The sequence below is a fragment of the Bombus fervidus genome, chromosome 7 (assembly GCF_041682495.2).
Source record: "Bombus fervidus isolate BK054 chromosome 7, iyBomFerv1, whole genome shotgun sequence".
NCBI classification, from domain to species: Eukaryota; Metazoa; Arthropoda; class Insecta; order Hymenoptera; family Apidae; genus Bombus; species Bombus fervidus.
The window spans coordinates 13,936,413-13,956,680 of NC_091523.1; the positions used below are offsets into that span (position 1 = coordinate 13,936,413).

At 39.0% G+C, this 20,268-nt stretch overlaps 1 protein-coding gene across 9 annotated transcripts in view; it reads right to left on the reverse strand.

Moving 5' to 3' along the window:
* Positions 1-20,268, reverse strand: part of Trpgamma (Transient receptor potential cation channel gamma) — a 102,009-nt gene that overhangs the window by 52,232 nt on the left and 29,509 nt on the right. For 4 of the 9 annotated variants that reach the window (XM_072006520.1, XM_072006519.1, XM_072006517.1 and 1 more), the window contains one exon: positions 9,826-9,868. Coding sequence is in view for 4 of the 9 variants with exons in the window: in XM_072006516.1 (XP_071862617.1) it covers positions 9,826-9,868; positions 10,442-10,549 (151 nt within the window). In the remaining 5 variants the exon portion in view is untranslated. The other 5 variants (XM_072006516.1, XM_072006515.1, XM_072006513.1 and 2 more) reach the window with 3 other exon arrangements.

Sequence of the window (20,268 nt, forward strand, 5' to 3'; positions counted from 1 at the left end):
TCATGTAAAAAATAAGTCAATATATAAGAAATATTGTTGTTAGAATTGTTACTGTAGCAGCGTTAAAAGATGCCAAGATTAAAGATTACTATACTACAAGATTACTATAAAGATTATCGGAAATTAAATCTCGATGCACAATTAAAAAATGGACCTTCAACTGTCGACACGATGTTACGTAAATTTAAGCTGCAACTGTAATCTTGCGGTCGTGTTCACACTTTGTTTAATCAATATTTTTACAAAGTGTTATATGTTGTTTCAATGATAAATATGCCTTTATGCGTGTAATACGTTTAAGGAAACATCGCATATTATTTTAAATGAGTTATACCTGGAGGAAAACCAATACTCGGAAAAAGCTTCAAACGCAAAATCATATTTTTCAATGATGGATCATTGTTTACTGGCAACAAAATTAATTTTATGCGATCAGTTTATCCTACGTTAATAACAAAGTTCCTTTAGTATTGATTTTATAGATTATATATATCGTATCGTTATTAGAGATATTACACTGTATCGATACTATCGATTTACGTGAAAGTGGACAGCAAAGCCATTGAAGAATACGAGACTAAAAAATTCGCGTATCCATCAACATCACGAAAATAAAGATTTAACTCAATCCCTGCTGTTGGTTTTAAAAAGTGTCGTTCGATGTTTGATAAAAATTTATAGACTAGCGCGGCAGATTTTTCCGTTGTGAACATTTCCCAGAACTCAATTTAATGTAACGGAATTTCAGCTACTTCTTTCGCTGTTAAAGCGACGAGTTAAACCGAATTTCAACTCAAACCGCATCACGAATTTTCCGCTGTCGGTCGTTCTCAGTTACTGCGATGTTTCGCACGGCATAGTAATTGCAGACGTTCCCGAAGCATAATTCCCTCGGGATGTATATTCCACGTCAACGAAGCGGAGACCTTCGTGCTCGCATATTTCACCTGCCTGGAGAACGACCCCGATTAATCGTTATTATTTCCGATTTGGCGCGAGCAAACGCGACGAAATCGTTCGACGTTGCGTCAAGATGTCCATCACGCTGTATGTTATTATTCCAAATTCAAAGTTACTCGACATTAATTCAATAATTTGCATTACAGTACATTATATTACGATATATCATATTACACGAAATGGATATACTACCGCTCGAAAATACCAGGGGGTATTTGCTTATTTCTGACAAGATCGACTTCGATTGCATAATCGAATACATCGAAATGCAACGATTTTATTATTTAGAACGATGAAGAGGTCAATGTTGTTCGGAATTTTTAGTGGCCGTCCGTTTATGGCACGAACAGGCTCATTCCCTTCTTTAGAAGATTCCGAATTACATGTCCTCCCCGAGCTGTAAACCTAATGACTCCGAGGTCAGGTAAAAAAACTCTGGGAAAAACCCAGCCGAAAAAGCACGATGGACGGACGAAACCCAACGACCGATAGGGAGAATCAGCAACGTAGGAGAACAGTTCATCGTCACACATCGTACCGTGCGGGTGAAATACTTCACTCTCAACAAGATCTTACCACCGTCGTGTTCATAACATCACGCTTTACTTTTATACAACAAGTGCAAATACAGTGCTAGATTACTCTAACACTCGATCTATTAAACCTCCTCCACCTTGAGCGTTAAGTCATTCGAGGTACGCGATATCGATCGATCGGTTTGACCTGACCGGTTGCTCTTTAGTCGAAAATTCGCAACAATGTCATATTACAAGAAATGGATATACCACCGCTCGAAAGTACCGGGGTATTTACTTATTTCTGACAAGATCGACTTCGATTGCATAATCACGAATAAATCGAAATGCGACGATTTATTTAGAACGATGAAAAGGCATAAAAAAATGTGTAATAAGAAAAATGATGTTTGTAATTGGCAATGCTTACACAAGTATTTCGTAAACTGACAAACTCTCTATGTTTTAATCGCTTGTTTGTAATAGACAATTACGCATTGAATGAAGAATATGGTAGTTTGTAAGATATTTCTGTTATATCGTTATAAAATATTATTGTTATGTATATATTGTAATATCGAAGTTCATTTATGTCAGTTTGTTATTGTTACGCTAAGGAATAAGTTAAATTATATATCGCTTTATTATTATTATATTAGATCGTAATAAAAAAACGAAAGGATAAAAGGTGAGAAACAAAAGTTTTGTAACTCATCAGGGAATCAACAACGGACTAACTAACTCACTATTACGAGAAATGGTTATGCGAACATTATATTATTAGAAATTACAGGCACTTGCTTCAATTACGGAAATTCCTAAGAGCTTTGGTTGTAGATCGCGTGTAGGTCGGTGCTGTTTGCTCAGAAACTACAGAGAAACAAAAACTTTTACGTATCTCTTCATCTTCCAACGCGGCGAAAAGTGGACGAGAGAAAAATAGGAAAAACGAAATATCGCAGAGATCTCTTTTTGAAATTCGAGCTACCTTTGTGCGAAAGAAAAATCGCGACGACAACGATGTGTTTTCGAAACGTTTCCCACCATTAGTAACCATCATTAGCGTATTTGTCTTTTACGTAGATTATGTACGTTCATAAATCACACAGAATCGTTCACAGCGATAACAAGAATTGACGATTTCTAGTCATAAACATATTAATATTCATTATTGCAACGAAGAATCGTATGTGCCAACAATAAGGAAAATTCCTTATTTAATTTGTAAATCGTCAAATTTAGTTATGAATTATTTTTATCTGGAAAAACAAAAGACATAGAACTCGAAAAGACTATTTGTCTTGTTACTGGAATGCTAAGCAATAAAATATATTGTGTACATTGACAGCTCAACAAGCACAGTTTTGTGTGAGAATATGATTTATACTCATGAAGCTAATTTGCAGCTACTATCGGTATTTTTTGAAATTATCGGAATTCGATAACGTGCGTATATGTATTTGTGAAAGTCATTTCGGTATTTACTTTATTCATTTTTATACCATAATTCTTTTCTCGCTGTGCATTTTCTTGTTTCTGATATTTGTTCCTGCTGTATCTAAAGTACACGATTTTTCTTCATTTCTTCGTTATTTTATTGCAGGTCAATGGCGTCTTATCATCTAACATTCTATGTAAAGTTCAAACTTGAATTTAAGAACGTCGAAGATCAACCGACTCAAACCTTGCTTCAATAGATAAAAAGCGTATCTTTCGAATAATTATGAATAGAATACTATATACAGATAAGACCAAACAACTCGTCGTTGCTCAACTAAACTGATTTTTGCCATTTAAAAATCTTAAACTCTTTCTTAATCACGCGCAAACAGTCGCACAGTTCGCAATTTAATTTCACGAAAAACCGCTTTTCCGTGGAGAAAGTTACCGCTTGGACCATGTCCGGGTATTTAAAGAGGTCATAGGACAAAACGATTTAAAAGCTGGCTACGAAAACTTCGAATTAAAATACGAACTTTGCAGCTTTCCGGATGCGACGTCACGTTTCCGGATGCTCCAACACGATCGTGTTCTGGTACACGAGGATGGGTCAAAGAAACAGTGATTTTTTACGCGACTTCTTGCTAACGAAGGTCCGTAAAGTGGCTTTAATTACATTTACATAGCCGCGTCTCATTCTCGCTTTGACGATAGAACCGGTGATTTTCCTCGGTAGATATTAAGCTTCTGCTTGTTGTGATTGATCACAATTTGATGATTGAGTAACACACGCCACACAATGTTGGCTATAGGACTGAAATAATTAACGCGTTTCGTTCTCGCTTTGACGTAGACCTATGACTTTCGTCGACAAGTATTAAGCTTTCATTTTCCACTGTCGATCGAATCGCTTTGCGAATTCGAAACTTACTGACAATTCACGCATACGCGTCTCGCAACGTTGCTAGAAGCAAAGTAACTGGCAGGATTCCAACCACTTAAGTAGAAAGTTTAATTAGATGCTGCGGTGAATTTGGTTAACCGAGTCGTCGCGTTTCGCGACGCATCGCTAAAAATCTGCACACTTTCAGCCTAGATGCGACGGTAGACGAGAATACCAGGATCAGCAATGTGGCGGGTAGAAAAAAAGGAGCTCTCTCTTTCTCTTTCTCTCTCTCTCTCTCTTTTAGTCGAAGATGTATAATTCGTTGGAACAGTGTTTTCACCGAACGCGCGACTCGCTTCGCGTGCAATTAAAACCTTGGGATTATTTCACGGGAAGGCAAGAGAAACGTGGTCAGACTATCCCACGCAAGCTGTTACCGTTAATTAGGATTAATCGAGCGGCAACGCCATTACGTGGCTCGCGAAGTGATAATCATTCGGCAATTAACTAATAAGCCTATGGGTAGGTTTGCAACTGTTGTACGACTTACGATTACCAATTTCATTATCTGTGTATTGTACCAGACTACTCGGATGATCTATCGCGGTGATCAGTCATGTCACCGTGTTTTTCATTCAATTTCGTTCGTTTCAATATTTTGCAACGAGATAATGAAGTAATCGACAGCAGTATATTTAGATACGTTAGCAATTACGGTTTATTTCCCTCGAAACGGTAATTTAACAAAATCGATGGCGTCCGTTAGCAGCAAATTAGGCTGCACGCTAGCCCACTGTTCCGTTTCACTGACATTCTCGCATATATATATGTATTTCTCGAGCCATTAATTTACCAAATGAACCACCGAGTATACAATAATTCGCTAAGATATTATACTTGCACGCGCATCATAGAAAAATTTCATTTTTTCATATAAATATAATTGCGCCTGTCGTGTCTATATCGTAAAAGATTTCTACGAGTGTTCGAGATATTTTTGTGAGCATCGGAAACATATAACGACGATTTATAGGAAATTCCAACTAAATATACAGGCATTCTTATTCGCTTTAACTCTCAATTTATTTATCCAAAGAATGCTTTGCGATCTTATCGTATTTCGAAAGGCAGCTGCGTTGGGGATTTCGAATTCCGTTTGCGCAAGATCGATCCGTCGTGCTGCAGCGTTCGTTCGCGCGTTACGTTCGCCTGATATATTCTTCGGTACGTCTACACAATTTCGTTTATCGTAAGGCAGTCCGTGAAAGTTTGTCGAAGCGAACTGTTGGAACTGCGAGCATAGAATTCGAAATACAACCATGAGCTAGAAATCGATAATCGAGTAATCGACGGATTAGAACCCTCTTATATGTTTTCTAATTGACCGCAGCCGCCAAATTCCGGGTTACGTGTTTTCTGATTCCAAAGTTGCGACTTGCGAAACTGCGCTGTGTTTCGCACGTATTTTTATAGCTCACAGTGATTTGATCTTCGAATTAGAACGATTACTACGAATATATTTATTCCAACTTGTTTCTTCTGAATAAAATACTTTCAGAATCTATTCGTACACTTAATTTGTCTTTCTAAAAAGTCGCAGAATAATTTTGCTTAGACGGTATCCTACATCATTACATATATTATCATTTGCTCCCATTTTTTTGCAATTAATTCTTGATGCAAAAAGAATTTAATTGTCTTCGTAAGAAAGATAGTCGAATAAAACTCTGTGCACGATTGTTACTGAATTTTTGTCCTTACTAATACTAAACGCCTGTTCCTTGATAAGTACCTGTTACGTATTTTTCCTGCAATGACCGTCGCGCTATTAGCATTCTGAATTGTTCACGACACTATATGCTAAGTATGCTGTTTCCATTTCAGTTACACAAAAACGTACACCAATGGATACGCGATCTATAATTACTGACTGTTTTTGTCAGACTGTGAAAGGCTGCAAAAAATAAGGTAAGCACAACGGCGACAGGCAGAATCGTAAGTTATTCTAAATCCCCAAAATGACCTACTCTCTCTCTCTCTCTCGTATGACCTACTCAACAAAGTATCTGTCAGTATAACACCTATTTTTATATTTACGCAAACTTTCGCATGTCTACGTTGGCATACTTCTATTGAGTTAAGTAGCAATACGAAAGAACGTGTTTTGTATTTTAGACTGGAACAGAATCCTACAAAGTAAAAAGCCGAAATTCTTTGAAAACAACCGTCGACTGTCTACCAACCGATTATTCCTATCGAGAGGCAGGCTCGCAAGAGACGAATGCATAAATAAACAAGTTACGCAATGCTTTTCCATGAATCTGTATCCTCCGCGCTGTGGATGACCTAACCGTGTCTTCGAGCAACACTGTTTTGAGACCCAGCGCCCCAATGTCCTTCGTTTTTGTATGTTTTCCAGAGTTCAACACCCTTAATCCCCCTCCGTTCGTAACGCTAACCAGCCCTCGGTGATCGAAGTCTCCGAGGAAGTAGCTCGGTATTGACTACTTACTAACAGGCCAACGAAATTCCCCGGAAACCAACTAGATTATATCCTTCTTTTTTCCCATTGCATTTCAGTTTCCGACGTTCTGCTGCGACCAAATTAAATCACCGACGAAACTTCACGTTCACGATGCTCTTCTTCGTGCTTTGTCGTCGTTGAACCTTCTTCCTTTGTCCCCGTTTCTTTTTTCAGTTACCGTCCTTGGTAAAGTTTCGAATTGCCCGAAGTAACATCGAACGCTCCGACTATATAGACACACCGGCTCACGAAAGCATTTGGTCACTTATTATGGAATACGTTTACGTGTATATAATGCGTGCTATATAAAACATTGTGAGATTTTGTTAACGTTGTAACGAGGCATGGCCGTCGTGATTATGTTGATAAAAATTGAAAACGATCCGACGATGTATTAGGTTGTCCGAAAAGTTTCTTTCGTTTTATGAGGAAATAAGAGACGCACAATGTTTTTTGTTTTGTATTATTTCGTCGAATTACGCACGATCCATTTTGTTCTGTCGAGATAAACACCGCGATATTTCACAGACTTGGTTTCACGTTTGTATGAAGGTGTAAAAAACACGTTTGCAAAAGAAAGACATTTTTCGGGCAACCTAATATACGAAGACTAAAGGGAGAGAAGATAATGAGTATTTACAGGTTTCGGTATATCGTCGATCGAATAATATTACATTACTGAAATTGTTTTTATATTTGGTTTAAAAGCTTGACAGGCGTTTAATTGAAACAAAATTTTCCAAATACTGCTTTCAGTGATATTACGTTCGTGATGTTAAATTCGTTAAAATATTGCTTGTGTCGACGAGTATATCTCTGCTTTTCACAAAACTTGCATAAGAATTCGTTTGAAACCTTACCAATACGATCGTGACAATCGAGTCTCGTATAGCACAGATAGTATATTCGTAAAAGGTGTCTACAACTGAGTCACCGTATATCCCTCACGTTCTGCTTTTTCTTTTACATGGCGACGTTGAGAAAATCATATCGACGCTCGGAGCTACGCGCAGATAGAAAACAAATGACGCGAGAATAGCGAGGGCGTGGCGAGGGATAAAGCGATTGTCGTTAAATTCTGCGGCAAACAATTAAAACGTTGTTTCGTTCACGTAAAATGGTTTGCATCCTCTAATAAATAACGTTTAATAATAGATGAACACCGCGGTCCGTTCGTTTACAAAGAATACACACGATTATTTTCATAGACAGAAGAATCATCCTGTCGAAATATTTCATGGGCAAGCATTCTTTCAACCGGACGCAAGATCGACCATTCCATATGTCGTATATTGTGTCGTAAATATCGTAAGACGTTGCGACCATTTCTCTTGTCGAAACGATCGTTCATTCTGATCAACGGCGTGTATCAAATACACACGGCGTGACTGTGCCGGCCGCGCCGTGCCAACCTATCGATCTACCCCGTCTCTAATCGAATATGCAATGTTTTTCACTGTTGAAAATTCATACGATGCCGTGCTTCGCGAATTCTCGCACAACTTCCAAATATTCATGTCTCTTCCGACGTCGTTCCAACCTCGGTGTTCTCCTCGATTCTCTCTACTAATCTTTGCCCCCGATACATACTCACACGCTACGTTCAGAGTCTTCAGAGGTGCGTTGAAATTGTATTTAAACGCAACGCTGGTAGAAAGAGAGAGAAGGAAAGACAGAGAGAGAGAGAGAGAGACGGGATGGCGAGTTAGGTAAATAGTAGAAGGATATTCCAAACATTTAAGCGATTCTCATCAGTTCCGCTTGTACTGCATAAGTATGAGAATTCAAAATGGAATACAGTGGAAGATTCTATTGTTAATTTCTATGACTGTTTTACGAGAGAACTAGATTTCGGTTAAAAAGTGTTGGTTGTTCCACGCTCGTTCGAAGATTTACCTCGCGCGCTCTGAGTAAATGAATAGGTTCGTACGATAACGGGACGAAATTGCCAGAGTACGCGATTCATCGGTCGAAAATTCGAAAGCTGCGTGACCTCAGGCAATGACCTGGCTTCCGGAGATAAGGGCTAGTTCGTGGAAGGCTTTCGAATCGTTGCAACGTTGCATCTGAAAGGCTGGTTTTCATTAATCATCTTTCCCGCTTTTCGCCACGTCGACGTCCAAGTCGATCGAGATTACCCGTCGGAGGAAACTGAATCGGCGAAACGGCACCGGTCGAAATATTCTGATAATATTTTCAGACGATCGTTCGTGCCGACAGGTAATTCGCGTCGATTTCTTAGCGCCCTCGTTCGCTCACCCAATTTCCAACGATAATTTGGCCAAATGGTGGGAACCATACAACGGGTCCCAGATGCAAATGTAAATGTAACACGAGAGGATGAACGTGCCACGATTTTTTACCTCGGTCCTCCGTCGATCGTTGTAATTTATGGACGCACGAACACAACCGAGCCAACGCTCCAGGAGACTCGTCTACGTATATACGAGCGTGTTCTAACTCCTTCGGACGATAAAACGTTTGCACGGTCGACATCGCAGTGTAGCCTCGCGCTAGTGGGCGTTCCCCGAGTGCATCGTGCGAATTTATTAGGGATCGCTGAGGGTGTACGAACTAAGGGAAAAATCAATGCAACGCGGCCACCGAACACGCAACGTGAAACAAAGTCCACGAGGAAACCACCGTGCCCGGTGCTGTCGAGAGGTCGAGAAGTGTTGCAGTAAGGGTACGTATGCGAAAGACCGAGATAAGTGTAATATGGCGTCGTATAAGGCGATGGAAAAGTTCATACTCGGACCGGCGTATAATGCGATTTAAGAATTACCTAAACGGACTCTATGCAGAAGCATATTGTTGCGAGATAAATAAACAAGAGCGGTATTGTAGATTTTACACTTTGACGATAATCAGGCGACGCGTTTGTGATTTCTCGGATGTGAATCGTGTTACTAGCGCGTTACGTTTCGTTAAAAATGGGCCATTTCGAGCCTATTCTGAAGAGGTGAGCAGGAAACGTCGAAACGAAACGCAGTGTACTAATAGCACGACTGAAAACAGAAGAATGCCAAATATGTCAAGAGCGGTATTTGTCACTTTTTGCTGCGTTTGCCTCCAGCACTTTGTCGCAGGCCTCACCCGCATTCCAACATGCAAACGTATACTTTTTTCAATTGTTTGAAAAATCATAATTCGTAGAGAACGCCTGAATTCGGTGTACTTCGTCTTAAGAGTATATTTCCAAATGCCGTGTTACGTTATAATCGGTTTCTATCGTGGCGTGCTCGTGTTACTCGTTTACGACAGTAACTTACTGTAATTTATGTATTAATCTTTGTACGATATGGAAGACTTCGTATATTCCATGATACTTATTTCCATATGGAATTAATCGTGTTACTTCAAGAAATAATCCAGTTTACTTTTTCCGCTTTGGGAACCGTATAACGCGAAACGTGTATAGAACGTTATAGGGAGGGCCGGTAAACAACAACTAATGCGTGCAACGTATGAAAAGGATCTGATGTACTGTGCGTACTCACCGATCGTCGGTATGTTCCTGTCATGATTTCCCTCGGTGGAAAACTGAAACAGAAAGAACAACGGACGTTAAACATCGACGATCGTATCAAACGATTCGTGTGAATCGCCACGAGCAAAAACACCTTCCCCATCTCGTTTCTCCGCGATAGAAATCACATCAACGCGTGATTGGCTGCGCAGCAACCTTTTTTTTTTTTTTATATTTCCCTGTTAATGGACTACGTTCGATGGAATATCCTCTGGATGAGAAGGCAAATGGATGGAATAGGGGAAATGCTTTTACCATGCGATAGAATTCTACGAGGAGAAGAAAATTTATCGATTTCCTAATGGCGGTACCGATTTTCCCCGATAGTCAAATATTTTTCATCATGCTCGACCGTTTTTCTCCTCGTTTGATTACCCCGACCCGACCTTGTGGGCAAACTCCGCGGATGTTTATTTTTTACTCAAACTGTTTATCCGATACAATTGTAAACAGATTTATTGTAATCGTCGGATTCGCGAACAGAGAAACTAGCAACGATAAATACGCGTGTAAACGTTTGAAATGTTTGTGACCGTCTCGAGGGTGTAAAATACATCGTTACTTGCTGCAATTGAATCACGCTGCACCTCGTATCTCGTTAACACCGGCAAGATCGTAAAGAGAGGAAAGAAAATTTTCCATCGGGCGGTTCTTGTTCGGCGCTCCACGGCAAACGTTTCTTTCAAACAAAACATATCCCTCGGGTTCTGAAGGTAAACTGAGTTTATTCAGAGCCAGCACCGGTAGGAAATAGAAGCCGGCAGAAAGGAATTTCGAAGTCGTGCGCCGCCGTGCGAAATTCCTGACTGGCTCGTGCACAGTAAAGGAGCGCTGTCTCTTGGAAAAAGAAGCTTCCTGTTCTGTGGCCGAAAGAAGCCACCGCCAATCGATACACGGTTTTATCCCTCGCTTTAAAGCTCCGAGTATCGTATCCGGAGCATCGATCAGCTTTGGCTTTTGGCTAAATCGAGCGTGTTAAGGTTCCGAAGGTTCCCAGGAATCCTGATCGACTCGTTAGCTTCGTTTCTTCGTAGAACGAATAAGATGGACATTTTTTTTTTTAAATTAGTACCGTCGTACGAACTATGAAGGTATAACGTGATATATTCGCTTGGTCGTGTGGTTACGACTTTTCAAAGAATCGCAATTTCAAAATTAAAAACACTGCGGAAAAAATGTTTTGTGATCTCTATGCAAATATTGCACTCTACTCTATTAAGTCAAATATTGTTCTTTCTCTGGCTTTGCGTTTTCCGTTTGTATAAATATTATAGATGTCTATAGAGATTTAGTCATCTTTTAGTTATCGAGCGGCGCAGAAAATAAAAAATCGACGAACATAAATTTATCTTGTCTTGTTCTTGTTTGTATTTCATTATCCGTTTTTACGTAAAATAATACGATCCACGGCGAGCGTGTTAATTAGTAAAATAATTTCATTATCTCGATAGATATTAATAAATCGTAGATTTAACTATCTTCGAAATTATCTTCGAGGAGAGGATTTCATCGTAGACGACAGAACGCGAATTTATGAAAAACGGAGCAGAATTCTTGCAAATACATATCTTTCGTAAATAAAATGGGAAACGAAGATGTAAAGGAAAGGAATATCGACACGGCACGTTCCTACGTTGATTCGACGAAATATTTACCTCGCGATCGCGTTTTTGAAATTCCTTTCCCACCTGCAAGCTAACTTTTTTATACGCGACGGACGCATCGCGAAAAATTCGCCGCGTTTCTTTTCACGAATCGACAAAAGGGAATAGACAGCGATAAAATGTATACAGCAAAATTGGCCGCGATAAGGTGGTTGACATGACATGGACTTGAGGATCGCGAATGACGAATGTCACAGAGGCAGCGAAATGTTGTCATTTAGATGCAAAATAAATTATTGGCAAAAATTCAGGTGTTGACGTTGTTTCGTGAAATCCTAACGCTATGAATTGTGTACGGTTTTTGTCTTTTTTTCAGGTACAACAAATAGCCAATAAACCGAGACAAAAAAGATCAAAATTGTTTTTTCAATATTCTAGTTTGCAATATTCTAAACGCGTTTCCAAAAACTGTTTGCTGCTCAAACGATTAAAAGATTCATTGATAGTACTCTGGCTATAATTTTTCTGTTATTCTTGACAATGAAATAATAGTAATCGAATATTTTTCGGTGGAAAGTCAACGATTACGTTGAACAGTGCTCCGTCCTGACAGGGTATTATGCGAGAATAATTCTGTATGGCTTTTCCACCGGTTTCGGCAATAAGAAATCGTTTCCGTGCCCGTTAACCAGAGAGTCTCGTCGTTTCCCTGGATTAGGACCGTATCTTCTCGTCTGGTCCTGTACAGCCCTTTACGAAAATACGGAACAAACTAATCCACCCAGAAAGCCCGATTTCCACGTCGTTTGTCACTTTGCTAGATTTCTCTCGAATCATCGAGACATCGATCTAATTGCTCCGTGTGCGTAATTATATCGTATAAGAACGAGTTAACTCATTAAGGATCAGTCAGTGAAGTAATGTATAAACGTTATACGTAGATACTAGGGCAATGTACTAGGTATACGCGCAAAATTATCGAGAAACCTACAGTGGCTTACATATTATCTTATTAAGCTACATTAAAGTAATGGATATTCCATTAAAATCCACGAATGGGAAAAACAATTTGTCCAATTAAAGGGAAAATATATCATATTGCTGTAATCGTTCGCGGAGAGTGTCACGTAAAATAAAAAAAGAGAATCGAAGATGTAAATAGAAGATAGAAATAGAAAATACAAAAAAGAGAATTTATTTCTTAATGCTTGTTTTTCACTGGCTATAATTTACTTCTGAACTCTAGGCGTGACTTTTCAAGATCGAAGCTCTTACAACTTGACTTTCGGCGGAATCTGATTCTTTTTCATTGTCATCCCTCGATATCCCCACTATCCATGCGTTTGTTAGGCGTTTTCGAACATTCGGCGAAAGGACCGTTGGGATATCGAGGATTCAGTAGGCACTTCGCTTCGGCGACATACATTGTCGTCGAGTGCCGCCAGATCTTTATTTCCGTCATCACCCCATCGGTTCCGAAGCGCGGCCTGGTCTCTCACGTGGTTGGCATCGCAAGAGAAGCGATCGCGGGGAAACGCGTCAACGAGAGGCGTAAATTCTCGCTACGATTCGTATAATCGACGCCGCGAATTAGCCGTTCCCCTGTTTCGGTTAAGATAACAGAGGTATTTCAATGAATTTAACACTGTATCAACAGGTTAATATAGCTTGTATATTTAACAATAATAAATATAATAAAAAACGCCACAAATTATTTAACGATAAGTACAGTTTATGTGTTACAGAAATTCGACTCGACTTTGTGATATCTCTCGATATATTCGTTAGACTTGTGGCGACTTTATTCGTCAGACCTCTCGACGTATGCTGTTAGAATCTTCAAATGAGACTGATCGCCCTTCGATCGTTTCTGTCTTTTCGGGGAGACGACCCCACTACGCTTGGCTCACGTCACCGTTCGCACCTAAGATCACGTATGCCACCTTCTTTGTGTGGAAAAATAACGGACCGAAATCGACGTTTCTGGAACTCGCTGCTTGCTGACAACTATGCGCTCGTCGATACATCGTGTATTTTCCGTCGGGTAGATAAGACGACATGTCTGCGACGTTGTAGGACCGCGAGCGACGGTTAGAAATACGGCCTATACTAAGCCTCGTGGCGTAACAATCATAAAATTGTACCGTTCGGATGGAAGAAGAAACGATGACAAAAAAAAAAAAAAAAAGAAAGAGAGAAAGAAAAATGTCAAGCACATCTTCGAGATTCTCTTTTATAACTACGATGGTGGAAATCGTAATTCGGCAACGTAAATTAACCGAAAAGGAAATGATAAATGATATATCGCATTAACGCCAGCGTTGGATGAAAGTATGCGTCTCATTTTCGTTTTCTGTCCTCCACCGAGTTGAAGTAGCAGCGGATGAGATGGTTTGTATCGGAAGTGAGGGCTATTATGTCGTTTAAAAATTAATCACCGACGACCCTCATTACCGTGATCGTAGATACAGCACCCGGCTATTATCTGTCTCGGCTGTCTCCGTGATAACTGTGAAAAATTACCCGCGGAACGTCGGTGAAAGCAGCGGCGAGACGATTAAATGAAATATTAAACGCGCGCCAATTATGGATTTAGCCGTGCTTGAACTAATAATTTCTCAGCTAAATCCTCTTGGCGAGTATCTGTTATTAAATCTCATTGGATCGATGATTAATTAAACATCAGCATTACACGATGTGTATAAAGAAGCTTCTACTTCCAGCCTCTTCTTCACTTGGACTGTGTTCGAACGCGATATACTCGGTAGCGAACAAACTGCAAGCCAGTTCGACGATCGATTATCCTTAATTGCGAGTTACCGATCGTGAAAAGCGGAGAGTAAAGAAGGTCGAATCGTAATGGAGCATCCAGCGCGAAATCGACGATAGCGTACGTTCGAGTTTAACGATCGATCGAGCGACGATAGCGATTCTTCGTCAGTGTTATCTGGTAAATGTTGTACGTTCGATGGATAGGAAGGGGACGAACATTATCTTACTCCGAGGACGACTGTTGACGATTGACACGATGTGAATTTTTCTCATTAATCATGCACGGTCCGACAACATTTTCACGAAAATGAACATGCCGATAACGGTGACAGAAAATCGGCACAAAAGCAAGGAATTGATAGGTGAAACATTTAAGGGATTTATTACCTTCGATCTTTCGACTGTTTGAGAACTTACCGAATGTCGGAACATCGAGATTTATAGCGCTACCGAAATCGAATAAATTCCCCTCGAGATTTGTTTGTTGCGATTTCTTACACAGTGACATCCACTGGTTTACATTTAACGGTGAAGATGTCGAACCAGTTAAAGCGACTACTAGCAGATTTTTCGTTTTCGCAAAATTTGGTAGAAACCTGCAATGCGTGCTTAAATATGTCATACACGATTAGCATTCAAACTGTTATGTTTTATTTAATTAAGTAATTAAATGTTACGAAGTTTAGAACGATCCAATATTACATTATCGCGTCTATTGTTCAAAGAAAAAATAGATTAAAGATCTGACGAAAGAAGCAAATAGAGACGATCGAATGTCTCGGAAGATACGAAAGGTATGGGGAAATATTTCAGACGAAAATTGTAGGATATCAGAGGCAACCGATAGTGCTGATATTTATTTCACATCGCAATGGTCATGAGAAACTCTATATACATATATCATTCGCTGCCATACTATTGCCTCTGACTGCAATTTTTTCATACCGTATATCAAGGTACAATTATTGCTACAGGAAGAGTATGGTCGTCACGTCCTACGCTTCGTTCGATCTTTTGTTCTTCCCAGTAACGTTTGTTATCGGACAGCTTTTCAAACGAGCGTGTCGATAGATCGAGCGATAGCGCCGACGAGAACTCGCAGAAACGCGGTTTACTGCGTGTGAAGCTTTTCACCACGGTCCCGAGTGCCGTGAAATCCTGTAGTCATTATTCGGTCGCAATTAAAATATCCTTCGAATTTCGATCGTCTTAAAATCGAAGAGGGAAGCGTCTACTCTTAAACCACAGGCTTAACAGGTTCATTTGCTTCGTCATTACGGTTTCTACCTTTGTTCCATTATATCGTCCTACCCGAGGTACTTGCAAAAGTTTTCGCAAAAGGAAGATTTTATTATAAATAATATTCGATATGGTATTGTTCGATTTATAATTTGTATATCGAACATGTTGCTGACATCGTTTGCACATTTGTCACTTTTCGTGCATAAATACCTGTTGCATATTTAACACGCGTAAACATCCACAGTATAATAATTAGTGAAAATTTATAATTCGCAAATTACAAGTTATCGGTATAATAGAATAACAAGCTCGGCAATCAAACAAATAAAATTTCACGCCTGCGATGCGTTTTACAAATTGCGAGCCAACTGATTATCCCACTTAACGTTAAATTATAAAACGTATAAATACAATTTCGAACATTCTAAAATAACGGATTATAGCCTAGAATTTGCGTTGTATCAATTCACCGATATTATCGATTGGCAAGTTATTGTGCAAAAGAGCTGTGGTACAGCTGAATATTTGGCGCCACCGCAACAATTCATCCACTCAAACAGAAATCTACGCGGTTATTATTCTATCGATGATATAAACGATATAACACGTTTACGACATTCTTTCACAGGACGATCCACGATAAAGACCATTTCGGTATATTACGATGCCAGACGATTTACAAGCGCCCAGAATATATTCAATAAACGAACGTTTATTGAATATCCCAAAGATTCTATCCTTCCAAGCTGAGATTTTCTGTGGCTGCAGTTGACAAAAAACATTTCTCTTTCTTTTCGCGTTGACACATGAAATACGTCCTACCCGAAGAAAATAGTAGCCGAAAATGGACACCGTGAGGGGTATTTCTGAAAGAAACACGAAAACGAAGAGAAACGAGCCTAACCTACCGAACGTCTCTCCACTGGATCCTCTGGATAAAATCAATCGAATGACAAACGTAACCGGAACGTTAATAATCTCGAATCTTGAGTTATCATGTCGCTGCAACTTTGGGATTTTCTTTGTGTCGTACCTCGTATCGTATAATCTTTTCCTTCATTTTATCAAAGTAATGTGCATTCTTTTGAACTTAGTTTAACAGACATTCGCCAAGCTCTGATTTCAGCATCCGCTAACAACCCACAAATCGTCTCAACATCAACTCCCAAGTGTTATCGTTGTTAGATCGTAGGTGATTCGTAAAGTTGGAACTAATCGTAAGTCAGTCTCAACGTATAAATTTATTTTTAACACCCGTTGTACGTTTAAGACGATCATCTCTGTTGTATATTAATTTTTTACCATACCAATATATATATATATATATACACAGTGAATATGTTGTAACTTGTATATACATTTTCAGATTTATTTTGAAATTCTATCGAAATGATTATGATAGTCGTGCTTTATTACATAGTGCAACGCAGAGATTTCAAGATTTACATAACACAGACGCGCAATATATAAATAAAAGTGTTAGTAAATGTCGTCAATTTATTATAATTATAACTAATCGTAATTTCAAAAATAAACTGCATGCCACGTTATTGCGCTCTGTTTATTCTCACCGGGGGCATCAAAGGTTTAAATTATATGGTTAGATAAATAAATAAGAGTAAACGAAGTTTCCCTTCAATCAGTGTTCTGAGAAAATAAGATCTTTTGTCAGTGAAGAAAAAACGAGGGATAAAAGTAAACGATAGTGGCACGATGAAGAATGGACAGAGATGTAATATGAACTATACAATAGAATCGCAACAATAGGGAAACGCAGCTTCGTGCCGAGATACCGCGCGTACAGCTGGATTCTTTGCCATAAATCAAACATTACCGAGACGATCGTCCAGTTCGTTCGATAAGTGATGCAGTCAGTGGAACGTGTACCTTGGAAAATCGCCGCGATATTTATCGCTTGGAAACGAATTTTTCGCCTATGAACCGTTCGATGAATCGACGTATTCGGTGGTTCGAGTGGTCGAGAATTTCCCCGAGGTATAGTTTCCATCTGGATCATCCATCGTCCATCGACTATGTTTATTACTATTCGGACAAATAGACTTTTGCGCTTCGAATCATCGATACCAAGACTATAAGATTGAATTTCCAAGAAACGGTGAGAGTCGTCGAATCGACCAGCACGTTTAGCAAATGGAATATTCAGCGTATCGATGGAACAGACTGAAAGTTCTTGAGATCGCTTCAAAGGAGGCCACCAACTATATGAACTGTTCTAGTATTTTTAGGTCAAGTTTTGTCAGGATATTTTACGAATAAGAGGAAAGAAATGTTATACAGAATGTTAAACAAAATCGGAGATAATTTATAACATACGATCCTATAGATCGAGATAATAAAGAAGATTTATGTACAAATGTGTCACACGAGAGTTATTCTTCCAGTTATAAATAATTTTATTTTACGCTGAATGTACACTAGCAACTGTCCCGGGTCAATAAATCATGAAGTTCCTTCATTTGCTTTTATGTTTAGAATCGATCATATAGATATTCTCCAGATATTTCAGTGTATTCTGTATAAATATAGATTGTTTGTGGTTCTATCAAAAAATTGCAAGAGACGTACCAAGTATAAAGGAAATGATAACGCACTTACGATTATTAATACTATCGGACAAAAATAGATTCGAAATTCAAAACTAAGAGAAGTTAGATTAACATTGAAATAGTCGATGGAATATCGTTTAACTTAGTAGCTTATACGAAAGAGAACGTAGAATGTGCTGGCACATCAAGAATTCTATTCGGAGATGCATGAAATTTCAAATTTAATGATATATGTACATTAAATACCAAAGTTTTGTTACAAACAAGAAATATTTTCAAATTTCCCAGCGGCTGTGTAATTATCGGGTGTTAATAACCAAATTTGCAATTCTTTTAATTCCAAAATGTTCACCTTCTTTTATTTCGATTTTCGTTCATCTTTAAAGTAGAAAATATTTTCCCGTGATCTTTCTTGGTCCATATTCTGGTTACGTATTAAGGGTCGTAACAAGAGCATTATAGACGATGGGTAAACGATAAGGTCGCAAGCCAGTGGCTTAACAAGGAGGTCGTAATTCTTCACGATGCAGTGACAGGCTTATTTAGCCGAAGGTCTCGTGAACTCCATCTTGAACATTCAACGTCTTCATCTCGAGTTGCTGGCCGTACTCGCCAGCAGCGGAAGAATCTTTATCGTATGGGATGGAAATTGCGCGAACTCGCACGTACAACTATCTATTCGCACGTGTGCGTGGTAGAAACGAAGGAAATTCGAGATGTGAGCAACGCAGCAAGTACTTTTTGCAATTTATTTGTCTATAGTTATATGCGAACGCTGAGTTATTCGTATCGGTTAGTCATTTTTTCATCGAAAACACATTTATCTAAAAAACTGGAACTGCCGACGCGTGTAATTGTTTTATTGTCACGTTATACGATCGAAATTTTTATTTTCAAGATAACAAATATATATATATATATATATGGAAAATGGGCATGGAAAATATCGTTCATTTGAAGTAGGGACTCGTCTATCAATTACGTTATCTAGGTCAAATTCTTTTTTTACACCGCTCTCGAAATGGATTCTACCGTCGCTGCTAGGACAATTACAGTTCCAGTGTAATCATCATCAGACACGGCGGCGGAATCGAAACGCGAGAATTAATAACTCCGCAGAGAATTCGGCCGCACCTTTTGCATTCCAGTGGATTTCAGATGGTAGCTAGACGGGGTTAAGCTAAAACCCCGCTCGAATCTAAGGATGGCTAGACCTCGATCTGAATATTAATTTCATGCGAATCATTTTGGATATTCATATCGAGCGACGTGTCTAAGCTTTGTGGGAAAACGATAGAACGTAAAACGATCCAGAAGTGGACGTAAGTTAACATTACGAGACTGGACCTGGCAGTAGGTCGATATTAGAGGTGCTCAGGTATAGAACAACAACGATGATATTAGAGTCGCCAATGATAAATTTTGAAAAACTACCCGTGTCGTCGTACGGAACTGTGAAACGAAAGAAATATTTTATTATCGATTTTTGTTCTTTCTGAAGTGACACCTATACTTAATCATTTTAGTAGTATACACGTATAGCCGTATATACATGTACAATCACAGCAGTGTACATAGGCGAAATGCAGCACAAATTGTCTATCATATGATACAGGAAGAATATGATCATATTTTTCCATTTGCATTAAAACTCTCCATTTAAGTTAATTCTATTTAAATCATTGTACTGGATAATAATTTTACCGTAGATTGTCAATTTGGAACGGTCTATCTTCAAACGCAATTTTCCGAAACTTGCATGCTATTGAAAATGTTAACAAAATATTCATAAAATAGTAGATACTATAAAAATATTGTCGCCAGAGACGAAGACCAAGATGAACTAATATTTCGTTTCTTCGAAATTTTCGCGAAACGTTGAGGAGTTGTTTGCTCGGTTTTAAAAACGAAAAGTAAAGAACCTGCTGGTGCATCCTCCTTGAGAAATCTCTCGAGGAAAATCGTAAAAAACACGAAACTTTGAATACGAGAAACGTCCAACGTTGTTATCCGTAAATTCCATATCCGGTTCGTACCGCCATCAACGAATCCCCAATGCGCTAAACTTGTTTGCGTGCAACAATGTTATCTTTACGTTTTCCTCGTAGACAATGCATGCTCGATATCTTTAAAGAAAGAAACGTCGATTCTCCGGGAAACTCTGGTGAATACGAATTCTATTCATAATATGGATACTACGGCTGATTTGTATTAACGATACGTATGAAT